At 34.0% G+C, this 26,964-nt stretch overlaps 1 protein-coding gene across 2 annotated transcripts in view; it reads left to right on the top strand.

Moving 5' to 3' along the window:
• Positions 1 to 16,125, top strand: part of LOC135693249 (rab GTPase-activating protein 1) — a 39,220-nt gene extending 23,095 nt beyond the window's left edge. For both annotated transcript variants that reach the window (XM_065211673.2, XM_065211672.2), the window contains exons 11-22: positions 3,349 to 3,462; positions 5,998 to 6,072; positions 6,834 to 6,959; positions 7,579 to 7,722; positions 8,152 to 8,193; positions 11,096 to 11,224; positions 11,625 to 11,717; positions 12,117 to 12,227; positions 13,049 to 13,153; positions 14,020 to 14,103; positions 14,353 to 14,424; positions 15,157 to 16,125. In XM_065211673.2, coding sequence (XP_065067745.2) covers positions 3,349 to 3,462; positions 5,998 to 6,072; positions 6,834 to 6,959; positions 7,579 to 7,722; positions 8,152 to 8,193; positions 11,096 to 11,224; positions 11,625 to 11,717; positions 12,117 to 12,227; positions 13,049 to 13,153; positions 14,020 to 14,103; positions 14,353 to 14,424; positions 15,157 to 15,447 — 1,386 coding nt within the window. In that variant the 3' untranslated portion in view covers positions 15,448 to 16,125. The remainder of the gene's footprint in view (positions 1 to 3,348; positions 3,463 to 5,997; positions 6,073 to 6,833; positions 6,960 to 7,578; positions 7,723 to 8,151; positions 8,194 to 11,095; positions 11,225 to 11,624; positions 11,718 to 12,116; positions 12,228 to 13,048; positions 13,154 to 14,019; positions 14,104 to 14,352; positions 14,425 to 15,156) is intronic.
• The last annotated feature ends 10,839 nt before the right edge of the window (positions 16,126 to 26,964 follow it).

Raw genomic sequence — 26,964 nt, 5'->3', positions numbered from 1 at the left:
ATCCCATGTAACCGAAGGTTTCCATAATTTCTTTATCAAAACTTTTAGTTGAGGCCTGAAAATCTCTTGACCTGTTAAGCCGATAATCGTTGCTTTGCTATTGTGGTCGCATGTCTCATTTACAATATCGCATGGCACATCCATATATCCAATGTACGGCCGTGTTTATTTAAACAGGCTTATTGATCTTAAATCTTCAAGTGACTTGACCCGGACTACACTGTGGTTTACGAGTGTATCTTGCAAGTGCGATCAGTAAAATCCCGTTTTCTCCGGACTCGAAATTCCTCTACATGCAGGTACGAAAAAGCTATTATGTACCCAAGGAACCAATCGAATGGCTCGAAAATTTGCACACGGCCAGGGCAGACGTTGGGCAAACAAAGTGTGTCTCAAAATTTTTTTATTTTCTCTGGTCCGTCTTTTATACCCAAATACAGCTGCGGGAGGGTGGAAAAATTATTTGCCAATTTTTGACAGGGTATAGTTTCATAAAGAGGAGGAATTTAAAAAATCTGAGACACACTTTGGTAGCTTAGGACCTGCACTTCCTGCTGGTCTAAGTCAGATTTTGTTACCTCAAACGCAAGGGTACATAATAGCTTTTGAAGGTGGTACACTTTTTGACAAGTAAATTCGCATGGAAAATAACATTTAACATTATTTGCCAATAATTGTTATCTGGCTAGATACGCCATAATCTTGTGCATCGAATGATATATAGTTTATCCAGATTTCTTGAGCCGTTTGGCCTTTAGGAAGGAAAAACCAATTTTCGTGTTCAAAACGTTTACCGTAACCTTAAACAAGAAATGGGTACTTGATCGTCTAAAAGAATCATTTTCATCCCATCTGCAATAGAATCATTTTCAAGGAGCTTATGATCCTCAGTTTTTTGTCATCCATATGTTTACATCAATGTAAGGCCTATGCCAATTTGAGATCATTATCGATGGAGACAGAGAGTCAAGAACTTTTTTAACATGAGTGTTCTGTGATACAGGCAATGTTATTTCATTTTTATATAACGGAACGTGTTACTGTAATGATATCGACCTCGCCCCAAATCAATTTTGATATACCATTTTCAAGATGCTTGATATGCGTCCATTTCAAGATGCGCTACATGCGGTCAACAATATTTTTCATGGCAAAGGCACCTTCGTTTTTTGCGCTCTTGTCTTTCACTGCAGTGTTGATCTGGATTTTTCTGCACAGTGTTAATGGACTCTGGAAGAAGGTTTCGTCAAGGGCAGAGGCACCTTTCAACAAAGGCATAATTCTTCTGAATCCCACGTACGTTTGAAAATGTTCGAAAGGAGACTTCAATTTACCGGACAGACAGCCTCCCGTCTTGGTTATGTTACATACCGAAACATTTGATATCCAATTTATAATGATTAAAAGCATATCTAGACACCTGTATTGCTTGATAAACCCAGATGTTGACACAAAGGTCTTGGGGTATTTCATTGTAGTTAACCACGTGCCCCTTCCTTTCGTGTTTCATTATACATCTGTCTCTTGTTACTTGAATAGAGGTGACATCGATAGTTTGATTCTGTTCGATACAGTTGCATAAGTTCACAATTTGCTAAGATGCTATCTTACTCAGGGCCGTCCCTACTCAGGGGGCACGAGGGGTGTGACACCTGGGGGGTGCTTAGTCGGCAATTTTTCAAAGTTATTGGCAAATAAAGGATGGTTCACCCACTTTATAGGGAATTAAGACCTGACAACCCCCCTTGAGTACAATAGCTAGTGACGGGCCTGATTCTTACTTCCAGGAACTCGCTTCCAATTACAATTAACAAAGGAAGTTACTATTCCTCTGAGAGTTTTCTTCTTTAACAGTGGCTCTTGTTTTAATAACATAACATCTTTCACTGAAGGTATGCTTGAAACAATTGCGGAAACTGATTCATTCGGATTCTGAAAGTAGGAACAAAACAACACTTAAACTTGTGCATTCACCGCCCCATCGAATTTGTAAGGCTTCCAAAACATTTATTGAAAGCTCAGAAAAATTGCTACCAACGAAGCTCGTTATTTGGAGATAAAATGGAATAGCAAAGTCAACAAAAACAGCAAAATAATTATATATCGATTTCGTTTGATAAGAGTAGCAAGTGACCTTTATTACTTTTATAGTAATCGCAGTAACCCCCGAGAGTATAAATTTGGCTGAGCTTCAGTAGGAGATTTCCCCAGAACAGTGCTACCCTCGAAACCGTTTTTCCATAAATGTATAAGTGTCGGACATCATCTATTTTTCTGCAAAACAAGTAAGCGCCCTGACCGAAATTAGCGCGGCTCGTTAAATTTTTAGAAGGTTTGTGCCCCGAATCGCAGCAATTTAATAACACATTTCACGAACGTTCGAGCAACAAATAATTTGGGGTTGCTTGCCAGTGTCTCCAAAATTTCGTAGCTGGTATGGTGGAAAGTTTGCAGACCCCTAGACCCCTAGACCCCCAGGTACAGCCACTTGATTGCCAAAGTCTTGGTTTCACTCTCCTTAGGCATTCATTCCCCTTTCTATTGTAGAAAGTTCCAGATATCATAAATTCTTTCGTGTGTTATCTCAATCGCCAAACTGTCAGACTTTTTTCTTTTTTCCGGATTACCTTTAGCAGCATGAAAATATTGTTGCTTCGCGTTTTCTTTCAATGAGGTGGAAATCATTGCCAGACATCTAGGGAGAGCTGGAAAGTCACGTGACAATTTGTAGATTGAATGGTGTACCTGAAATTCGAACTCGATTCAAAATATCAATAAACAATTGAGTTTTGCAATTCACTGATGAACCTTCAGAAAAGTTCCGAAAGTGCTTCACAAGGCTTTAGAAGTATCTTTTTTTCTGGAATAAACAAAAATGATATTTCATTTAAGAACGTTCCCTCTCAGCTTGGTATAACATTTGAAGAGGGTTGTGATTTCTATTATGCGCCCCCTAGCGGCCAAAAAATCTGCATTCGTTAGGTACAGTTATCAGAAGTTCATGATTTGTTTTCTGTAAATTTGGTGTATAAATGTTTTATAAGGAAACCTTAGTTTTTGTAGAGCCTATGTGTTTTGAAGATGTTCCATTTGGAGTCTAACTATGTTCTTAAATGACTCTTAATCAATGCCATAGGTGAATAATGCAAGGAAATCTTCTATGAATATTATTGAAGTTTGAAGTTATCTGGGAGTTCTGATACTTAGGGGTCGTTCCCCTCATCGTTGACAGCAAAGAGAGAAGACATTTTCTTTTTTTCTTTGCAGACCAAAAAGAAGCAGATTGTTCACTGCATATTTTGTATTTTATGATAAGAAGAAATTTCTGATCAACCGTTTCTTTTCTAGGACTCTCCTAACGAGCAGGTGATTGTTTGGGACGTCACAAGAACATTTCCAGCTCATGAAGCCTTCAAAGAGGTCGGCGGACAGGGACAGGAGTCACTAATGAGAATCTGCAAGGTTTGTTTCAAGACTCTCTCCCCCTTTTATTCAGAACCCAGGAAAAAATCTTTGAGGCGTTACTCGTCTAGGCAAAACATAAGGTGGTAGTACCCAGGGGATCAGTGGACATGCTAAAGCAAACGATAAAGTATGATATGACAACTGCATCACTTTATCGTGACTACATCGTTTGTTGTACTACTTTTCCTCTGAATACCTTAAATTTTGCTGAGCCTCAATACTCTTAAGTTTTAGAAATCCGTGATTCAGGGCCTAGGCCGGACACCAGGAGAAAAGTGGAGGGGGGGGCCAAGGGAGAATTAAAATAATCATGACAAAATAATTTTTAGAAAGCTCTATTGTTTTGCAAAAAAGTGGGGGGGGGGGCGTGTTTTGCAAAAAAGTAATAAACGTTTATGGTGAAATAAACAACCCCTCATTTGCATGTAGTTTCAAGTTCATAGTTTAGATTTAGCCATTAGCTTTTCGAAGGGAAATTAGCCGCGGGGGCAAGTTTTTGTTTTTATAGAGAGGGGACAATAACCTATTGTTTAAAATAATAGAAAGTCACTGACGCTCGAGGAGCAGTTGCCCCCTAGTTATTGTGTGAAGAAAAGCACTTTTCTCTAGCAACTCTCTGGCTTTCCTTTTAAAACTTTAGACAAAAAGAAATCTTTATGAATAACGGTTACTTTGTATTAATCTTACATTTTTTGCAATATATTACGTCACCAACGCAAAGCTGAGCTCTATGTCATCGTGCGCCTAGTCATGTTTAGCTGGCAGGGGTAGTCCTATTGATGACTGGCGCAGCACTTTGTTGAATCAGTGGTTTGACCTCAAAAGTAGTCACGATTTGTGTCATACTCACATGGCCTACCAGCATTTCCGCATAAAAGCCATTGAAGCCAACTTAACAATTGATAGAAGGTTTTCGGATTAAACAAATTCCTTTAGTATTCGCTTACGCAAAATCTTATTATGTTCTGTTAGCACACTGCCTTGTAGGCAAAATTTTTCCGTATCTTTTAAGATACATAGAATTTGCATGCATGAGCTCGTTGTAGTTTAGCCACAGATGGTGTTCTTGTTGGAGAGTAAACGATGGTAGAGTTTGTGGGAGTATACAACCCCCCCCCCAAACCCCCCCCCCCGGATATAATTAATATCCTGGAAAATTGTTTTAAGCAATCGAATCCTCTGACCTGGGTAAAAAAGAGAACACCGTTTAAGGCGCTTATCGCATTTCTAGCTATCTTTCTTACCTAGGTGCTCATTCAAGATGGGCGCTTAGAAGAAGTTCGGGTTTGTTTATTTTCTCGTAAGTTTGAAGCGAACAGAACCGAAAATTGAAAAATATTGTATGAGAAATGAAAATCAGGTTAAAGGAGACATGACAGCCTATGTACCTGGAAGCCGAAAACAAACTATAAATTTATGAAAAGGAAAGATATGTTTCAGCATTTCAAGTATTCTAAGTAGATTATTAGATTGAAATAGGTTAATTGGAAAATGAGATGCTGTGTAGGACAAGGGCGCTTAAAGAAGCAGGCGCTTATTAAGCCTTTTTAGTTTTAAACGGAGGATTATTTTAAGCGCTTAAATATGCTGATTGCTTATTCGAAATATTAATTTAGGCTACTTGAACTAGCAACTTGAGTTTGTATGGTTGTCCTTTCGGGTCAGCCAGTCAGATGGCAAGCTGTAACTGTATTACGTTGAAACAACGGAAGGGCAAAGATTATGGTAGAACCTTGATCCGGGAAATTTCATCATGAACTTCAAATTCGTCTTCCTTTTTGATATGATGTTTATCATTTGGTCATTTCAATTCTACTTTGCCGGGGGTATTGGTTTCATTTTTCGCAAAAAGAGGGCTTTTGCACAAAGTATTTTTAATGAGTTTGTAGTTTGCACTCTCTCCATTTCTAACCTTGGGCTGATTTCTCAACTGTTTTTCTAAAAGGGAACTGTCACTTTTCATGTCAAGATGTTGTTGTAATGTTTCCAGCTAAAGGCAATCTGTCACGACGTTGATTGATTATAAAGACAAAGGGATTTTTTATTGTTTCCAGTCCCCCTTTAATTTAATTTATCGCATTTTAACAAATATGGCGGACCGCTGGAATCGCTGGAATTTATGCATCTTACGTCTTATGTTTGACCTCTGTGCTGCGTTAGAGCGTGTTTTTGAGATACTGAACCCATGTTAAAGTAGATAATTCTGGATTTTGCAATTTCCCTAAAATAGTGACCTATTGCTTTCCAAATTGAATTAGATATAATTGTAGAAATCTGCTGTTATTTCTGCTTTTTGCAAACCTATCTGTAAAAAAGACAAATCTAAGATAGTTGTTTTTGTAAAATTTTTGCTTTCCTAAACCTACCCCTCGAGACTTAATTACGTAAGAGTTATCTCCGATCTCCCCCTGTTGCTTCTTGTCTAACTTCATGTCCATTTTAACTAACCTTACTTATAAATATCCCGAGTGTGGACGCACTTTTTTCTCTTGTTGCATTGGATTTTACAGACATTCTTTTCATAATTTCCAGGCCTATTCTGTTTACGACGAAGACATCGGATACTGCCAGGGAATGTCGTATCTTATTGCTGTTCTATTACTTCATGTAAGCCGAAATATCTTTTATGATATTTTTTATCTGACGCCATCTTACTCTAATGTTAACTTATGTCGTAAGTGACAAATTTATCGTTGAAGTTGTGCTCTGCATGACAATTTTGTGTTTAGAGAAACGATACGATATCAAATATCAAGATTAAAATTATGACGCACTACATCACTATTAATCTTTGAATCTACATTGAATGAATGATACAAAGGATATATGTTGTTTTGTATGACGAGAAGTTTCAGGTGATTTTACTTCAGTTAAGGAATTTCACTTGATTTTCTGTTTTTGTTTGAGATTCTTTATCAAATTGTAAAGTCGCACGTCGTCCCAGTTTGTGCTTTTAATTACCTTGCAAGGAGATAATAAGAGAAAAGAAGTAAATTACTAGAACCAAAAAATATATTTTCCTTCCAGGACTTTTCAAAATGATGCCTCTATAAATATTTTGTATCTGACACACATAACATTTAGGTTTTTTGGTTAAAAATACCAACTTTCATTCACCTATAGATAATATGTTTAGATAATGAAGATCCATTCTTAAAGGGCATTTTGAGTGGTGGTGACTCTCTAAGGAACCATGTTTACTTGGACATTTCACGAAGCAGTTAATTTCATTCAATGTAGTATTTTTTTAATATCACCTCTACTGTGTTGTGATTTTCGTAGCTATCCGTGATTTTATATTTACAATTGACTGAAAATCTGAATAATTCACGACTATCCTTTGACCTATTTTTTACAAATTTCTTCAGATGCCTGAAGAACAGGCTTTCTGCCTGCTTGTCAAAATCCTCAAAGATTATGGGCACAGAAAATTGTTCCAGGACAACTTTGAATTACTTCATCAGCGCTTCTACATTATGGAAAGACTCTTAGAGGTACGCTTCTAGCTTCATCAATTGTTGTGCTCCCATTGCAATACTGTTAATGTGGAACAGCTAATCAATCGGTATTATTTAATGCTAAAACATTACGCTTCGAGCGGGTTAATCTAGTCGTAGCAAATTTCATACTGAATCGTCCTGAAAATGCTTTCTTAGGTGGTCTTTTAGTTGTAGTTGAAAACACTTGAGTAAAAAGCTATGACGATATCAGCCCATGCCCCAAAGGCAAACAAATAGAGTAGCCCTTAGGAAGGCCTGTAGAATGCTGCAAAATATTAGGCCATGTGTAGAATTCCATTTAGAACAGTTGACTGGCTATCCCATTGATCGTGAAACTCTGAGCTGCAACTTAGAACCGTCATGTATTCCTTGTTTTTGCTCAACGTCATCGCAAACACGTTATTGTTTGTCGAGCAGTCCTGATACTGTGGCCTTCTATTCTCTCCCATTGCATTACATCACTCTTATCTTTAAATGGAGCTGTCAAAGCTATGTTAAAAAAGTAATGAATGTGATCACGATTTTGATGAGAAACAGCTTCATTAATATGTATTATACTCTAGCTAGACCTAACATATTTGAATCGTCCTGAAATATATTTTACCTGTTCTAGGACTATTTACCGACTCTGCAAAAGCATTTCCAGTCAATAGGTATCGAAGCCCACATGTATGCCTCTCAGTGGCTCCTAACTTTGTTTACTTCCAAGTTCCCTCTACCTCTGGTGTTCTCTCTTATGGACATCATCTTATGTGAGGTAGGTTTGTAGTTCTACATAGCTTACCTTTAATTTTTATCAATACAGGTACAAGGTTTCAATTTTTCAAGCTACCTGGTCTTTTACACTTTTAGAAAAATATTGTTTCAAGTTGAAACTTTTCTCGAAAGTCTCTTGAAAGTTTTTACAAAACCCAGTGCTAGTTTCCAATAGGGAAAAGTATATCTTTGGCTCTTCATTGTGGCTTGCAATATAAAACTATGAAATTTTCAATTAAGTATGTTGATGGTATCGTTGATGCAATTTAATTTAACTTTCTTTGTTCAAGTTTTGAAATTTCCAATTTTTATCCTATCTCTAGTGTTCTAATTTCTGTTTACTTTAAAGCTGAATTTCACTGTTAATTCTTTATTATAATTTCTTCAATTTTTGCTGACTTCTACAAGAGTTTTTTTATCGTACTTTCAGGGCTGTGACATTTCGTATCAAATAGCATTGGCCTTGCTAAAGGTACATACATTTTTGCTGTCAATATAAATGGAATTAGAGCCTTTATATTCATTCATTTGATGTTCTTATAGTCATTGCATTTTTATGAAACCGAGAAATCAAATTGCAATGAATGTTCTGCTTCCTATTACACAAGGAATTCATCATACCAACATGACTGTACTTGAGGTTTAGTTATGGCGTAAATGCATGCATTAAAATTGAAATTTTTCGTTCAAATCTTTGAGCTTTTGTCGAATTAAACTTTTGGTTGAGCAGCACGTTGTTCGGTGCAACTGGCCGAACAAATACAGTTGTTTCATGCAAGAAGAAGAAAAATTCGAATACTAACAGGCTGCCTCTCCTTGGTAAAGTAACATGCATGTGCGAGCTTTTTCTTGATATAACAGGGGGAAAATTTATAATTGTAGGAGATATTTACCTATTTACTTAGTTACCAACCCTGGAAACTGAAGAAAATAATTCAAACTACCATTTGCGTTTGGTACGAGGGTCACTCCAAAATTATTGAGATATTCAAAAACCGCAAGAGGGATCGTGTTCAAATTTTCACAGTTTCTCAAAAAACTCTCCACTGGCTTCCACACAAAGGCTCCGTTCACACGGGAACGCTATCGTTCCGTTCCATTTTTGTTCCAGTTTCTGGAATGGAAAGGTATACTGTTCACACGGTAACGGAACGATTGCGTATCGATTTTTGTTTATGTTCAGACGGGAACGCAATCGTTCCGTTCTGCAATTTGCGCGCAAAAATAAGCAAATGATTTTTAATGCGCATGTCTATAATGGAGATAGATTTCATCATTTCGATTTATCTCTGAGCTATATCTGAATTTTTTAAACAATTTAAATAAACGGAGAATACAAAAGCGCCCCAAAATAAGCAAGCTAGTGGGAAAATGGAATCCAACCCTAAAAGGAAGGAATTTCAAAGTGAGGTGAGGTGATGAAAGACTACCAGTTTATCCAAACCCACAGTAACCTGGAATGGATGAAAGTACGTAGCAGGTAGGAACAAATTGCCGCGAAGATGAATGTCTTTCCCACATGCTTCGCCGACCTCTCCTGTTTTTTGTAGCAGGAAGAAATGTTTGACCAGTTAAAACACCAAGTCTTTTTTCCTTTTTATCATATTTAGAAGTAGATTCTTTCTCCGTATATATGCATGCTTTGTAAAAGAAATTATCGCCATGTTGAGCTTCAGTATTACCGTGAGTGAAGCAAGTGAAACTACAAGAAGCCCAATGGTGTTTTTGAAATCCTCCATTTTCTTCGCTGAATTTATTATTGTCACCTCTTGCTTCCCACAATAACAACACAGACGCATGCGCCAAGGGCAAAACTCTTATCGTTCCATTTTCTGGACCAGTTCTGCGCGTTCACAAGGGGACGGAACGGAACGATTGCGTACCGTTCCACTTTCCGTATCACTTATTTGGTCGTTCCACTTTTTGGAACGGAACGATGTCATTTGAAGCGTTCCCGTGTGAACACAACCCCTGAGCGTTACGCTTTTCGGAACGGAGAAGAACGGAACGGAACGATTGCGTTCCCGTGTGAACGGGGCCAAAGTCTCATACGATAAAACCACATATCAAAACAATGGGCCCATTTTTCCGCAGCCAGGTCAGAAACAGCCTCGTTGAAGGCACTAACTGCATCATCAGCGCTATCAAACTTGGTTCCGCGAATTTTTTCTTTCACCGCTGGAAAGAGAAAGAAGTCACAAGGTGCCAAATCAGGTGAATAAGGCGGGTGGGTCATCAACTGAACTGAATTTTCGGACAGAAAGTCGATGGTCAAAGCAGCTGTGTGAGCGGAAGCGTTGTCATGGTGCCAAAGTAGACCTCTTAAGCCGGTCCTTGGACGTTTATTTCGCCAAATTTCTAGAACCTGTGGTATACAATGGTTAACATACCAATCCGCGTTCACTGTACGACGGTCTTCAACTTGAATGGTTGCGACATGACCCATCTTTGAGAAAAATGACGCAACCATCCTTTTGCCGACGCTTCTGGATCGCCGAAATTTTTTGCGGCGGGTTTTCACCTGGAAAGATCCAAATTGAGGATTGGCGCTTTGTCTCCGGGTCAAATTGGTAAACCCAACTTTCATCGCCTGTCACAATGTCATAAACCCGTTTCGACTTCCCTTCATTAAATTTTTGCAGCATAAACTGGCACCAATTGACGCGCTGCTCTTTTTGCTTATCTGACAAGCAATGTGGCACCCAGCGGGCAGCCACTTTCCGAACTTGCAAGTTTTCATGCAAAATTGTGTGCAATGCTGCTGATCCAATCTTTACGCTATCCTGCATCATAGAATAAGTCATCCGACCATCTTGCCTTAGCATCTTCTCCACAGCGGCAACTGATTCTGGCACAACAGCAGTTGGGGGCCTCCCTGGGTGGGTCTCATCTTTAAGGCTCTCCCTCCCTCTCTTAAATTCGGCAAACCATCGAAAAACTGTTGCCCTTGAAGGTGCATTATCTCCAAATGTCTGCAGAAGTTGAGCTAGGCACTCTTCTTGTTTCAGCCCCCTTTTAAAATCATAATAAATCATTGCGCGAAAATCACGTCTTTCAAGCTCCATTTTTAACAAATAAGAACATCTAAGGTTCTGAAATTCAAAACCCTTTTTTATTTTTTTCCCGCGCTTGAAATTAACAAAAATTACAAAACATAGGTGAAATAGATGGTACAAGCCACCAAAAAAATTTCAAACTGATATCTCCAGCGGTTACTGAATATCTCAATAATTTTGGAGTGACCCTCGTATTATATTACTTATGCTTTAAATACCAGGTTTTCTATTTCTTAAACAAAGCATATTGAAGGAGATTTTGTGTGCTGAACTTTATTAAAACGTCATAGATACTCATATCCACCATTACTCTTTCAGGACTCGCAAAGGGATTTTGAACGGCTAGATTTTGAAGGAGCATTAAAACATTTTCGAGTCTACATGCCGAAGAAGTACATGGAAGAAGAACAATGTATGCAGTTTTTAAATGTCGTATTCAGCCTCAAGGTAGAACTCCTTTTATGTTTTCTTGTTGTTGTTAGAATTTTAAAATGGCTTTGAAAAATACAACATTTTATAACAAAGTGGCTAAAAGCTTTTTCGTCTGACACTCCTCAGAGCATAAAACGTCAGAATAAGGGTCCAAAAGAACACGATGGAGAATATATACCCAGTGTGGATCGTAATAGGCCAATCACATGTTTGTAATATAACCAAATTTATTTTTTCTTTTCGTCGTTTAAACAAAGCTCAACCATAGACTTCGTTCATCTTCCATAGCCCTTTCAGTCAGTTTCCCTTCCTTTTGGAGTATTTCCAGTTTTGTTGAGATATCGCTAAATTTTGCATGTTCAAATTCACGTTAAAACAGAATAGATATATCTGCTGTCATTGCAAATTTTGCTAGGTTTCAAAGAAAAGAATAATGAAGTATGAAAAAGAATATTTGCAAATTAAAGAAGAAATGGAACAGAAAGAAGATCCAGTGAAACGATTTAATGTAAGATTCACTATTTTTGGCAAATTTTTATGATCTTTCCAAGTTTGTGCCATTTGCATTGTCGACAAATGCCCACGCTAGTGGCTAAAGAAAACAACGTTTAAGCCAATACAGTGAATGCAGTACACCTCGTTGTCGTAAGCACAGACGGGCTACTGATATGTTAACACTTTTTACTTCACATTGAATCGATATACGCTCAACTCCTTGATATAATTTCTAATGAATTGAAAGGGATTATCGCTTGAATAATCTTCTCCTGATCTTTATTCGGATAAGAAAATCTTGTATTAGCATCTTACAGTAGCTTATTTACATGTGGATCACTGAAAATCGCACGATGACAGACATGCAATTATTATGGTTCTGTTTGAATATGCTTTTAATTTCTATTTGAAGCGAGAGAAACGAGCACTGATGGAAGAAAACATGAGGCTTCATCAGGAAAATGATTCTTTGGCTCACGAGATTGTGGAAACACAAGTCAGTATGCAGGAGAGAATCACAGAGGTAGGATCACAGCTTTAAACTTACAAACAAAATAAAAATTAGGCTATAAACTACAGTTGCTATCTTCAGGGCATTTTTTAAAGCCCGCTGTTTTAATAGTTCGGTCGTTACAGTTTATCCAACCCTTTATTTACTCTGGAAAATTTTTTTTGGCATTATTACTATCGCTAGTTTCTTTGACCAGTGACTTTGTGGATTTTTATCAGAATTGTGTCACTGTATTTGAGTGTGGAAAACCTCTTAGATTCGTTATATAGTTTGGTTCTACAGAGCAAATATCTTGAAGGCTCCTTACCACTTTTCTTGGTATAATTTATTTACCACGTGTATCTTGAACTGGTGATGCGTGGCATTATTTTTTTCAATGCAGTGAAGTGTGGTCACTACAATGCAGCGAGCGTGAAATCCTCTCAGATCCCTATTTCAATATTCTTGTACGAAGTATGGGTGTCCCGATTTTAAATGCTATATACCTCAATTTGTTTTTTCTTTGTCTTGTGTTTGTAGTAAGTCCACTACTGGCTCAAGAATTTCTTTTAGACGTTTTAGTCAAGTTTTACCCCTCTAGTGTAACTTTGGTTATTTTGTTGCTGGATATCGGTTTTGTAAAGTTTTGCTTGACTTTTCCGGGCAGCAGATATGTTAAAATTCTATATGTGAAACGTGAACTTCAAGCATGTTCGTCGTTCTTGAGTGATTGTTTAACGGGGGATAATTCCTTTATCAGTTACAAATACAGTTACAATGAATGCAGTTACAAATAATTATTTGTTAACTATTGTGTTTAAATCAAATTAAGTAAGCAATATCTGCATTGACAGCTTGAAGACAAAGTCAACGGAATGCTGATTGAACGTGAGAGAACGACAAAGCATCTCCGGGAGTCTGAAGAAGAAGTAGAAAGACTGAAAACAGAGGAAATCAGGGTATGTCATCAGCTAGCTTTGCTTGTATTTATGCATGGCATTACCTATTATGAAGATATGTTATTAACTTAGTGCTTTCTGAAGGTTCCATCTTATTTGCAGTACTCTCTAAAAACACTCTATTGCCCCTTGCTACTCATCTTCCAATAATGCTCTGTTGCAGAAGCTTTACTCAAAATTCCTTTTACTGATCAAGCACCTGAAACCTTCAGGAAACTTTCATGTTTTATTTGAATATGACGTCGCATAAGCAGATGATTGTTGCTTTATGTTAAGTTACTTCAATCGATTATTCCATATATTTTGTTTCAGTAGTTTGTTGTAAATACTTACTTCAATAGAGTTGAAAGCCAAGCAAATTTCTGTAGCCTGTAGAATGTGGGGATCAAAGCAAGAAACATTGCAACTAGGTTTTAAGCTGCTTGAGAAAAGAATATTTCTCAATTAAAAAGTTTTCTGCAGTGCATTAAATCTTTTCATCTCAGTGCGTTAATGAAATTTTGGTGCGTTAACTGTATTTTTATGAAGTAAAATTTCTGTAATGTTGGAGGTGCCTTTTTGCTCTTAGCGAAAAATAATGTGGATTAGCAATACTGGTTTGAAATTTTTCTTTACATGAAGGGAAGGTATTTCTACAGTATTTATTCGACTGTGTCATCACTATGGCACAGAATGAAAAAAATTCGTTGCGTAGCGAACTTTTTTCTTGGCGACCCTTGACTAGATTTTCGAGAAATGCAACTCGCTGTATTTCAACCGCTGTTGGTCACTATCGCCCTGACATCTAATGTTGTTATACTTCGAAGTTTGTTGCTACTAGCTTAATTGATAGCCGAGCATGATACAAAATTTTAACACGCACATAGGTGAAGGATATATGGAGGGAGAGTGCAAAGCGCGCAGATATTGAAAGAGAGAAACGCGATAGAATCATTGAAGATTATAAAAAGGTGAGTGATAAAAGATAGTGAATAGGAATTGTAATTTAATACTCAAATAAAGGCATTCATTTGAATCTTGTTGCTGGTAAAACTTCCCATTGTGGAAAAGTTGATTTCTTTAGTTTCTTCCGTATACTGTTGACTTTTTAAGTATTTTTGCCATTTGTAGAATATGTAGCCCTTGGAAAATGCTGATTTATAATATGGTTTGTCAAGATATGGGCTTTAACATTGCTATGAATCATACGTTCATTTCAGATATGTACAGATCTTGAAGACAGGAACGAGAAGTTCAAAGTGCGTTTGCAAAGCGATCTTTCTGAGATCAAGGTACGTGTGGATTTTTGTGACACATTCATTCTGCATCCAGCAACACTGGCACTGGGGTTTTTTCTTTTGTTTAATTTTAGCAAGTGTTGATTTGATTAAGACCTTGGAAAGAATATCAAAGCTAAGTTACGAATGTCAAAAATAATTCCATGCTTATAAAGCTGATGATACATGCTAGGTAATCTCACTGTTTCACTTTACTTTCATACTGAAAAGCTGTGCAGAAAACAGGCTCATATTAGGAATTTTACTTCTATGGCGCAAAATCTAAGAAGTAGAAACTCGCCAATGCGGCGTCAATAATATGTCCCACTTGCTGTGAGTGAAATATACTAGTAGAATTTCTGGTTCTTTTGCTTATCTATATCAGAAATTTATCAGTGATCCTACAATTTCTTAGTCCTACCTGAAAACGCAATTGGTTGTTTGCCAAATACATTGCTGCTTTAACGAATCAGATCAAGAACACTTCATCTGTGAGCTAATATCAGTAAGACTCCTTGGCTATCGTTGCCTAAACTCATGCTATTCTGTTTAGCGGCTGTTACTCATTTGGGCATTTGTTATTCTTAACCCTAAATCAATAGTTTTTAATTGCAGTTATAAATGACATTGGTTTTTATGTATACATATTTTACTAGTATAGTATACATATTATTATACATGTATACCGATTTTCAAATACGCGTTTAAAGAAGGTTTTTTCAGTTAAGAAAAATGCGATATTTTTAGAATAAAGTGAGAGAATGTCCAAATTGCTCAAAATACTTCGAAAGGCCAAATGCGTCACCAGCTGGAAATGAGCAAGAGGCAAAAGATGGCCTGCAGTCGACATTGGAGCTGTTACAAGATGACGACAAACAGAAAATAATTTCACTTGAAAACGAACTCATCTCAGCAAAGCTTAGTTTAGCTGAAGCCAGAGAGTACGCGGACCACTTAGAATTAAAACTGCACAGTGCCAACGCTGCAGCTTCCGAGAAATCATGGTTCAAGAAAATCACAAATCAGAACAGAAAGTAAAACTATTAATTATATGTGATTTCCTTGTTGATTGATTGTGTAAAATTTGATGTATAAAAAATTTATTAAGTTTTTCCTTATTTCTCAATGAATGTCGACCATTTGGATGGTTCTGCTTTAGTTTGATCAGTTTTGCCGTACAATATTTTGCTTTGAGTAGCAGAACTTTTTTTTATTCCAACTTTGTAATATATATATTTCAACATTCATTGTTTATGTTGTTTAAGATTTTATTTTCGACCAGTTGCCACATTTAAACGTACAGCACTTGTAAAAGGAACGATGTTCATTGCAATGTTTTCATGTAGTTCGCAAATAGAAAACTTTGGAATATATACTAAAATTTTCAAACCCAACCATAATTTTGCCAGGCAAAAAGCCTGCTCTTACAGTCTCTTATGGTAAGGTTCTTTCTGGTCGATCCAAAACAATGTATTTATTTTTTGTTTTCTTTTAAACTTTGCCAATGTTTATGTATCCGATGAGGATGTTATTCGAGTGGATTCGTTTTATAATCGAGACTGGCTTGACTTGTCAAATAGCATATAATTAGAATCAAAATCCATTGTTTTTTAGCGTGCAAGCACTCGAAAGAGTCCATCGTATTACTTCAAATTAGGCTAAGTTGTGTCAGAAAGTATTGCCATTGAATTTAATCAATAATCAGATGTTAGTTAAGTCGTGTCATTTTATCGAATTTGATTCAAACTGTATTTCTGTCTTGAACAAGAATTTGGGACTATGCATAAACGACGTCGTACAAAAATATGAAATTTTTGACCCCCCCCCCCCCCTCCCCCCTTCGGTAATCATAATCTTCTTTACCTGGAACGCTCTTACACAAAATATGGCTTTAAATCACCCATAGAAACCACGACAAGGGTTGAATGACGCCCGTTGAAGAGTGAAAATAGCTTTGTGGTAGAAAGGGGAGTTATTATAAATAGCAGTTTTCTTCAAAATAGCGAGGTTATAAGCTTGCAGAGATGGTCAATTGAAACAACATCTCAAACTGAAAGACATGGTTTTACTTACACTTCATGAATTTCCGAAAGGTTTGAATTATGTCTCGTTATTAGTAAATGTTTTGAGCTAAAAAAAGAGTGATAAAAGTTCGGAATTTCTTTCCGAAATAAAATAAATTAGGCTTGCATAAATGGGCAATTTTTAACGAAAAGTTTTGAAGTGAATTTGAAGTAAAACAAGCGTTCAAGTTCAAGCTAGCAGCCCTAAAAAGGTTTGAACCATGTTCCGTTGGAATTTAGGGTGACAAGATTTGAAAATTCTCATTTTATAATTATGTTATCAACCCTCAAAGATTTGAATTATGTGTTGCATGCATTAAAGGTAGTATTTATGATAAAAATTGGATTCATTTTTTTATTTATATTTTTATGCCAAAAGCAAAGCTATATGCATGCAAACGTAAAGCTCCAAGTATGGGTAACAAAAAGAGAAAAGTGAAAAATATCGGCGTTTTTCAAAAAACTCTACACGTTTTAAGAACTCGTTTTAATGAAAGCATAACGTATTGAGACCTCCTTTCGTTTGCTTTGGAGTAGGCAAAAGAAGATAATTGTCCGAAAAAATTTGCTATCAGAAGCTGGCCATTTTGTAAGCATTTTTGACAAATTGAGTAGGAGTAGGAATTAAGAAGAAGAAGCAGCTAATTGACCAAAGCATTCCAAAATCGAAGGGTGCTCATTTTGGTAACTCTATAGACTTGGTTTTTTGACGAAAAGGACATCGGAAAAAGGGCCTTGCTTTTTTAAAACAACTCCCTTTGGTGACAGAAAGTCTGATTGAGACCTTTTATACTTATCTTTACAGCAAAAAAAGCTTACTTACAAAATTCTTTCTAGTCTAAAGATCGAAGTTTCTGTTAGCCTAAAGTCTCGGTTTCTTTATGTAAAGGACAAAGTAAAAAGATCCAACTTATTTGTAAAATACCTCTCTTTGGTGAATAAGGCATTGAGCTTAACCTCTTTAAAGTATCTTTCTCACAGGTAAAAGTTAATTATCTTTAGAGAAGATCTTTGCAGTTGAAATATCTTCATTTTTGAAGGCCCATAGCCTTGGTTTTCTACCGAAAAGGAACATAGTAAAATAAATCTGATTTTCTTTCAAACAAATAACTTTTGTAACAGCAAACTATAGGCCTGTAGTCAACATCTGAGTAAAAAATATGGTGTTTTCCTTGATATTAAATCATAGAAATAACCCTAAATATGATTTAAATGTGTTTTGAAGCCGATCTCCATGGTTCACACATGTTTCAAAGGTAAACTTTGCAATAATTTTTAACAATTTTTCTATCCCTATAGCATTGCTTTTTGTCAATTTTTGGACAAAAAAGTCTAGTATTTTCTTAAAAAAAAGTCATAGAAATAACTACAGACATGTTTTAAATGTGTTTTGATGCCGTTTCTTGGCTGAAGGGCTGAAGGGAGGCTAAAAAACTTCCATTAATTTTTCGCAACTTCTCTAGCCCAATAGCCTCGCTTTTTCTCAATTTTTGTGAAACAAAAACTATGGCAATTTCATGAACTAAAATAGCAGTAAAAGAAAGAAACACAATTTAAAAATGTTTGGAGGTTGTTTTATATGGCTTCCATACTTTTTGAAGCCAAAAAGTTTCCATCCATTTTTGAAAATTTTCTTAAGACTATAGCCTTGCCTTTCATCAATTTTTCGGTAACAGAAAATTGGGCATTTCCATTGAACAAAATCATTGAAATACTCTAAATTATCATTTAAATTGGCTTTAAAGCTGTTTTTTATGTGTCGCAACTGATCAGAAGCTAGAAAATTTCCATCAATTTTTGACAATTTTTCTAAGCCTATAGCCTTGCTTTTTAACAATTTTTCGGTAACAAAAAATAAGGTATTTCTTTTGAATAAAAACATGGAAATACTCTAAATTATGATTTAAATTGGTTTAAAAGCTGTTTTTTATGTGTCGCAACTAATCAGAAGCTAGAAAATTTCCATCAATTTTTGACAATTTTTCTAAGCCTATAGCCTTGCTTTTTGACAATTTTTCGGTAACAAAAAATATGGCATTTCCTTGGACTAAAATCATAGAAATAATCTAACTTATGATTTTAATTGGTTTAAAAGCTGTTCTTTATGTGTTGCAACTGATCAGAAGGTAGAAAATTTCCATCAATTTTTGACAATTTTTCCAAGACTATAGCCTTGGTTTTTGACAATTTTTCGGTAACAAAAAATATGGCATTTCCATTGAATAAAATCATTGAAATACTCTAAATTATGCTTTAAATGTGTTTAAAAACTGTTTTTTATGCGTCGCAACTGATCAGAAACAAGAAAATTTCCATCCATTTTTGACAATTTTTCTAAGCCTATAGCCTTGCTTTTTAACAATTTTTCGGTAACAAAAAATATGGCATTTCCATGGACTAAGATTATAGAAACACTCTAATTTATGATTTACATTGGTTTAAAAGCTGATTTTTATGTGTCGCAACTGATCAGAAGCTAGAAAATTTCCATCAATTTTTGACAATTTTTCTAAGCCTATAGTCTTGCTTTTTGACAATTTTTCGGTAACAAAAAATATGGTATTTCTTTTCAAGAAAATCGTTGAAATACTCTAAATTTTGATTTAAATTGGCTTTAAAGCTGTTTTATATGTGTCGCAGCTGATCAGAAGCTCGAAATTTTCCATCAATTTTTGACAATTTTTTTAAACCTATAGCCTTGCTTTTTGACAATTTTTCGGTAACAAAAAATATGGCATTTCTATTGAAAAAAATCATTGAAATATTGTGCATTTTGATTTAAATTGGCTTTAAAGCTGTTTTTTATGTGCCGCAACTGATCAGAAGCTAGAAAATTTCCATCAATTTTTGACAATTTTTCTAAGCCTATAGCCTTGCCTTTCATCAATTTTTCGGTAACAGAAAATTGGGCATTTCCATTGAACAAAATCATTGAAATACTCTAAATTATCATTTAAATTGGCTTTAAAGCTGTTTTTTATGTGTTGCAACTGATCAGAAGCTAGAAAATTTCCATCAATTTTTGACAATTTTTCTAAGCCTATAGCCTTGCTTTTTAACAATTTTTCCGTAACAAAAAATAAGGTATTTCTTTTGAATAAAAACATGGAAATACTCTAAATTTTGATTTAAATTGGCTTTAAAGCTGTTTTATATGTGTCGCCACTGATCAGAAGCTAGAAAATTTCCATCAATTTTTGACAATTTTTCTAAGCCTATAGCCTTGCTTTTTGACCATTTTTCGGAACCAAAAAATATGGCATTTCCATTGAATAAAATCATTGAAATACTCTAGATTATGATTTAAATTGGTTTAAACGCTGTTTGTTTTGTGTCGCAGCTGATTAGAAGCTCGAATTTTTCCATCAATTTTTGACAATTTTTCTAAGCCTATAGCCTTGCTTTTTGACAATTTTTCGGTAACAAAAAATATGGCATTTCTATTGAAAAAAATCATTGAAATATTCTGCATCTTGATTTAAATTGGCTTTAAAGCTGATTTTTATGTGCCGCAACTGATCAGAAGCTAGAAAATTTCCATCAATTTCTGACAATTTTTCTAAGCCTATAGCTTTGCTTTTGGACAATTTTTCGGTAACAAAAAATATGGTATTTCTTTTCAAGAAAATCATTGAAATACTCTAAATTTTGATTTAAATTGGCTTTAAAGCTGTTTTATATGTGTCGCCACTGATCAGAGGCTAGAAAATTGCCATCAATTTTTGACAATTTTTCTAAGCCTATAGCCTTACTTTTTGACAATTTTTCGGAAACAAGAAATATGACATTTGTATTGAATTTAATCTTTGAAATACCCTAAATTTTGATTTAAATTGGCTTTATAGCTGTTTTATATGTTTCGCAGCTGATCAGAAGCTAGAAAATTTCCATCAATTTTTGACAATTTTTCCAAGACTTTAGCCTTGCTTTTTGACAATTTTTCGGAACCAAAAAATATGGCAATTCCATTGAATAAAATCATTGAAATACTCTAAATTATGATTTAAATTTGTTTAAACGCTGTTTGTTTTGTGTCGCAACTGATCAGAAGCTAGAAAATTTCGATGAATTTTTGACAATTTTTCTAAGCCTATAGCCTTGCTTTTTGACAATTTTTCGGTAACAAAAAATATGGCATTTCTATTGAAAAAAATCATTGAAATATTCTGCATTTTGATTAAAATTGGCTTTAAAGCTGTTTTTTATGTGCCGCAACTGATCAGAAGTTAGAAATATTCCATCAATTTTTGACAATTTTTCTAAGCCTATAGCCTTGCTTTTGGACAATTTTCTGGTAACAAAAAATATGGTATTTCTTTTCAAGAAAATCATTGAAATACTCTAAATTTTGATTTAAATTGGCTTTAAAGCTGTTTTATATGTGTCGCCACTGATCAGAGGCTAGAAAATTTCCATCAATTTTTGACAATTTTTCTAAGCCTATAGCCTTGCTTTTGGACAATTTTTCGGTAACAACAAATATGGTATTTCTTTTCAAGAAAATCATTGAAATACTCTAAATTTTGATTTAAAATGGCTTTAAAGCTGTTTTATATGTGTCGCCACTGATCAGAGGCTAGAAAATTGCCATCAATTTTTGACAATTTTTCTAAGCCTATAGCCTTACTTTTTGACAATTTTTCGGTAACAAGAAATATGACATTTGTATTGAATTTAATCTTTGAAATACTCTAAATTTTGATTTAAATTGGCTTTATAGCTGTTTTATATGTGTTGCAGCTGATCAGAAGCTCGGAATTTTCCATCAATTTTTGACAATTTTTCTAAGCCTATAGCCTTGCTTTTGGACAATTTTTCGGTAACAAAAAATATGGCATTTCCATGGACTAAAATCGTTGAAATACTCTAAATTATGATTTAAATTGGTTTAAAGGCTGTTTTTTGTGTGTCGCAACTGATCAGAAGCTAGAAAATTTCTATCAATTTTTGACAATTTTCATAAGCCCATAGCCTTGCTTTTTGACAATTTTTCTGTGGCAAAAAATATAGCATTTCCATGGACTAAAATCATAGAAATACTATAAATAAAGATTTAAATTGGCTTTAAAGCTGTTTATTATGTGTCGCAACTGATCAGAAGCTAGAAAGCTTTCATCAATTTTTGACAATTTTTCTAAGCCTATAGCCTTGCTTTTTGACAATTTTTCGGTAACAAAAAACATGGCATTTCTATTGAAAAAAATCATTGAAATATTCTGCATTTTGATTTAAATTGGCTTTAAAGCTGTTTTTTATGTTTCGCAACTGATCAGAAGCTAGAAAATTTCCATCAATTTTTGACACTTTTTCTAAGCCTATAGCCATGCTTTTTGACAATTTTTCGGTAACAAAAAATATGGCATTTCCATTTAATAAAATCAATGAAATATTCTGCATTTTGATTTAAATTGGCTTTAAAGCTGTTTTTTATGTTTCGCAACTGATCAGAAGCTAGAAAATTTCCATCAATTTTTGACACTTTTTCTAAGCCTATAGCCATGCTTTTTGACAATTTTTCGGTAACAAAAAATATGGCATTTCCATGGACTAAAATCGTTGAAATACTCTAAATTATGATTTAAATTGGTTTAAAGGCTGTTTTTTGTGTGTCGCAACTGATCAGAAGCTAGAAAATTTCTATCAATTTTTGACAATTTTCGTAAGCCCATAGCCTTGCTTTTTGACAATTTTTCTGTGGCAAAAAATATAGCATTTCCATGGACTAAAATCATAGAAATACTATAAATAAAGATTTAAATTGGCTTTAAAGCTGTTTATTATGTGTCGCAACTGATCAGAAGCTAGAAAATTTCCATGAATTTTTGACAATTTTTCTAAGCCTATAGCATTGCTTTTTGACCATTTATCGGTAAGAAAATATATGGCATTTCCATGGACAAAAATCATTAAAATACTCTAAATTATGATTTAAATTGGTTTAAAAGCTGTTTTTGATGTGTCGCAACTGATCAGAAGCTAGAAAGCTTTCATCAATTTTTGACAATTTTTCTAAGCCTATAGCCTTGCTTTTTGACAATTTTTCGGTAACAGAAAATTGGGCATTTCCATTGAACAAAATCATTGAAATACTCTAAATTATCATTTAAATTGGCTTTAAAGCTGTTTTTTATGTGTCGCAACTGATCAGAAGCTAGAAAATTTCCATCAATTTTTGACAATTTTTCTAAGCCTATAGCCTTGCTTTTTAACAATTTTTCGGTAACAAAAAATAAGGTATTTCTTTTGAATAAAAACATGGAAATACTCTAAATTATGATTTAAATTGGTTTAAAAGCTGTTTTTTATGTGTCGCAACTAATCAGAAGCTAGAAAATTTCCATCAATTTTTGACAATTTTTCTAAGCCTATAGCCTTGCTTTTTGACAATTTTTCGGTAACAAAAAATATGGCATTTCCTTGGACTAAAATCATAGAAATAATCTAACTTATGATTTTAATTGGTTTAAAAGCTGTTCTTTATGTGTTGCAACTGATCAGAAGGTAGAAAATTTCCATCAATTTTTGACAATTTTTCCAAGACTATAGCCTTGGTTTTTGACAATTTTTCGGTAACAAAAAATATGGCATTTCCATTGAATAAAATCATTGAAATACTCTAAATTATGCTTTAAATGTGTTTAAAAACTGTTTTTTATGCGTCGCAACTGATCAGAAACAAGAAAATTTCCATCCATTTTTGACAATTTTTCTAAGCCTATAGCCTTGCTTTTTAACAATTTTTCGGTAACAAAAAATATGGCATTTCCATGGACTAAGATTATAGAAACACTCTAATTTATGATTTACATTGGTTTAAAAGCTGATTTTTATGTGTCGCAACTGATCAGAAGCTAGAAAATTTCCATCAATTTTTGACAATTTTTCTAAGCCTATAGTCTTGCTTTTTGACAATTTTTCGGTAACAAAAAATATGGTATTTCTTTTCAAGAAAATCGTTGAAATACTCTAAATTTTGATTTAAATTGGCTTTAAAGCTGTTTTATATGTGTCGCAGCTGATCAGAAGCTCGAAATTTTCCATCAATTTTTGACAATTTTTTTAAACCTATAGCCTTGCTTTTTGACAATTTTTCGGTAACAAAAAATATGGCATTTCTATTGAAAAAAATCATTGAAATATTGTGCATTTTGATTTAAATTGGCTTTAAAGCTGTTTTTTATGTGCCGCAACTGATCAGAAGCTAGAAAATTTCCATCAATTTTTGACAATTTTTCTAAGCCTATAGCCTTGCCTTTCATCAATTTTTCGGTAACAGAAAATTGGGCATTTCCATTGAACAAAATCATTGAAATACTCTAAATTATCATTTAAATTGGCTTTAAAGCTGTTTTTTATGTGTTGCAACTGATCAGAAGCTAGAAAATTTCCATCAATTTTTGACAATTTTTCTAAGCCTATAGCCTTGCTTTTTAACAATTTTTCCGTAACAAAAAATAAGGTATTTCTTTTGAATAAAAACATGGAAATACTCTAAATTTTGATTTAAATTGGCTTTAAAGCTGTTTTATATGTGTCGCCACTGATCAGAAGCTAGAAAATTTCCATCAATTTTTGACAATTTTTCTAAGCCTATAGCCTTGCTTTTTGACCATTTTTCGGAACCAAAAAATATGGCATTTCCATTGAATAAAATCATTGAAATACTCTAGATTATGATTTAAATTGGTTTAAACGCTGTTTGTTTTGTGTCGCAGCTGATTAGAAGCTCGAATTTTTCCATCAATTTTTGACAATTTTTCTAAGCCTATAGCCTTGCTTTTTGACAATTTTTCGGTAACAAAAAATATGGCATTTCTATTGAAAAAAATCATTGAAATATTCTGCATCTTGATTTAAATTGGCTTTAAAGCTGATTTTTATGTGCCGCAACTGATCAGAAGCTAGAAAATTTCCATCAATTTCTGACAATTTTTCTAAGCCTATAGCTTTGCTTTTGGACAATTTTTCGGTAACAAAAAATATGGTATTTCTTTTCAAGAAAATCATTGAAATACTCTAAATTTTGATTTAAATTGGCTTTAAAGCTGTTTTATATGTGTCGCCACTGATCAGAGGCTAGAAAATTGCCATCAATTTTTGACAATTTTTCTAAGCCTATAGCCTTACTTTTTGACAATTTTTCGGAAACAAGAAATATGACATTTGTATTGAATTTAATCTTTGAAATACCCTAAATTTTGATTTAAATTGGCTTTATAGCTGTTTTATATGTTTCGCAGCTGATCAGAAGCTAGAAAATTTCCATCAATTTTTGACAATTTTTCCAAGACTTTAGCCTTGCTTTTTGACAATTTTTCGGAACCAAAAAATATGGCAATTCCATTGAATAAAATCATTGAAATACTCTAAATTATGATTTAAATTTGTTTAAACGCTGTTTGTTTTGTGTCGCAACTGATCAGAAGCTAGAAAATTTCGATGAATTTTTGACAATTTTTCTAAGCCTATAGCCTTGCTTTTTGACAATTTTTCGGTAACAAAAAATATGGCATTTCTATTGAAAAAAATCATTGAAATATTCTGCATTTTGATTAAAATTGGCTTTAAAGCTGTTTTTTATGTGCCGCAACTGATCAGAAGTTAGAAATATTCCATCAATTTTTGACAATTTTTCTAAGCCTATAGCCTTGCTTTTGGACAATTTTCTGGTAACAAAAAATATGGTATTTCTTTTCAAGAAAATCATTGAAATACTCTAAATTTTGATTTAAATTGGCTTTAAAGCTGTTTTATATGTGTCGCCACTGATCAGAGGCTAGAAAATTTCCATCAATTTTTGACAATTTTTCTAAGCCTATAGCCTTGCTTTTGGACAATTTTTCGGTAACAACAAATATGGTATTTCTTTTCAAGAAAATCATTGAAATACTCTAAATTTTGATTTAAAATGGCTTTAAAGCTGTTTTATATGTGTCGCCACTGATCAGAGGCTAGAAAATTGCCATCAATTTTTGACAATTTTTCTAAGCCTATAGCCTTACTTTTTGACAATTTTTCGGTAACAAGAAATATGACATTTGTATTGAATTTAATCTTTGAAATACTCTAAATTTTGATTTAAATTGGCTTTATAGCTGTTTTATATGTGTTGCAGCTGATCAGAAGCTCGGAATTTTCCATCAATTTTTGACAATTTTTCTAAGCCTATAGCCTTGCTTTTGGACAATTTTTCGGTAACAAAAAATATGGCATTTCCATGGACTAAAATCGTTGAAATACTCTAAATTATGATTTAAATTGGTTTAAAGGCTGTTTTTTGTGTGTCGCAACTGATCAGAAGCTAGAAAATTTCTATCAATTTTTGACAATTTTCATAAGCCCATAGCCTTGCTTTTTGACAATTTTTCTGTGGCAAAAAATATAGCATTTCCATGGACTAAAATCATAGAAATACTATAAATAAAGATTTAAATTGGCTTTAAAGCTGTTTATTATGTGTCGCAACTGATCAGAAGCTAGAAAATTTCCATGAATTTTTGACAATTTTTCTAAGCCTATAGCATTGCTTTTTGACCATTTATCGGTAAGAAAATATATGGCATTTCCATGAACAAAAATCATTAAAATACTCTAAATTATGATTTAAATTGGTTTAAAGCTGTTTTTGATGTGTCGCAACTGATCAGAAGCTAGAAAGCTTTCATCAATTTTTGACAATTTTTCTAAGCCTATAGCCTTGCTTTTTGACAATTTTTCGGTAACAAAAAACATGGCATTTCTATTGAAAAAAATCATTGAAATATTCTGCATTTTGATTTAAATTGGCTTTAAAGCTGTTTTTTATGTTTCGCAACTGATCAGAAGCTAGAAAATTTCCATCAATTTTTGACACTTTTTCTAAGCCTATAGCCATGCTTTTTGACAATTTTTCGGTAACAAAAAATATGGCATTTCCATTTAATAAAATCAATGAAATATTCTGCATTTTGATTTAAATTGGCTTTAAAGCTGTTTTTTATGTTTCGCAACTGATCAGAAGCTAGAAAATTTCCATCAATTTTTGACACTTTTTCTAAGCCTATAGCCATGCTTTTTGACAATTTTTCGGTAACAAAAAATATGGCATTTCCATGTACTAAAATCGTTGAAATACTCTAAATTATGATTTAAATTGGTTTAAAGGCTGTTTTTTGTGTGTCGCAACTGATCAGAAGCTAGAAAATTTCTATCAATTTTTGACAATTTTCGTAAGCCCATAGCCTTGCTTTTTGACAATTTTTCTGTGGCAAAAAATATAGCATTTCCATGGACTAAAATCATAGAAATACTATAAATAAAGATTTAAATTGGCTTTAAAGCTGTTTATTATGTGTCGCAACTGATCAGAAGCTAGAAAATTTCCATGAATTTTTGACAATTTTTCTAAGCCTATAGCATTGCTTTTTGACCATTTATCGGTAAGAAAATATATGGCATTTCCATGGACAAAAATCATTAAAATACTCTAAATTATGATTTAAATTGGTTTAAA

This window comes from Rhopilema esculentum, chromosome 11 (assembly GCF_057945365.1).
Source record: "Rhopilema esculentum isolate cy_ngs chromosome 11, ASM5794536v1, whole genome shotgun sequence".
Classification (NCBI taxonomy): Eukaryota; Metazoa; Cnidaria; class Scyphozoa; order Rhizostomeae; family Rhizostomatidae; genus Rhopilema; species Rhopilema esculentum.
This window is presented reverse-complemented; position numbering and strand designations above follow the sequence as displayed.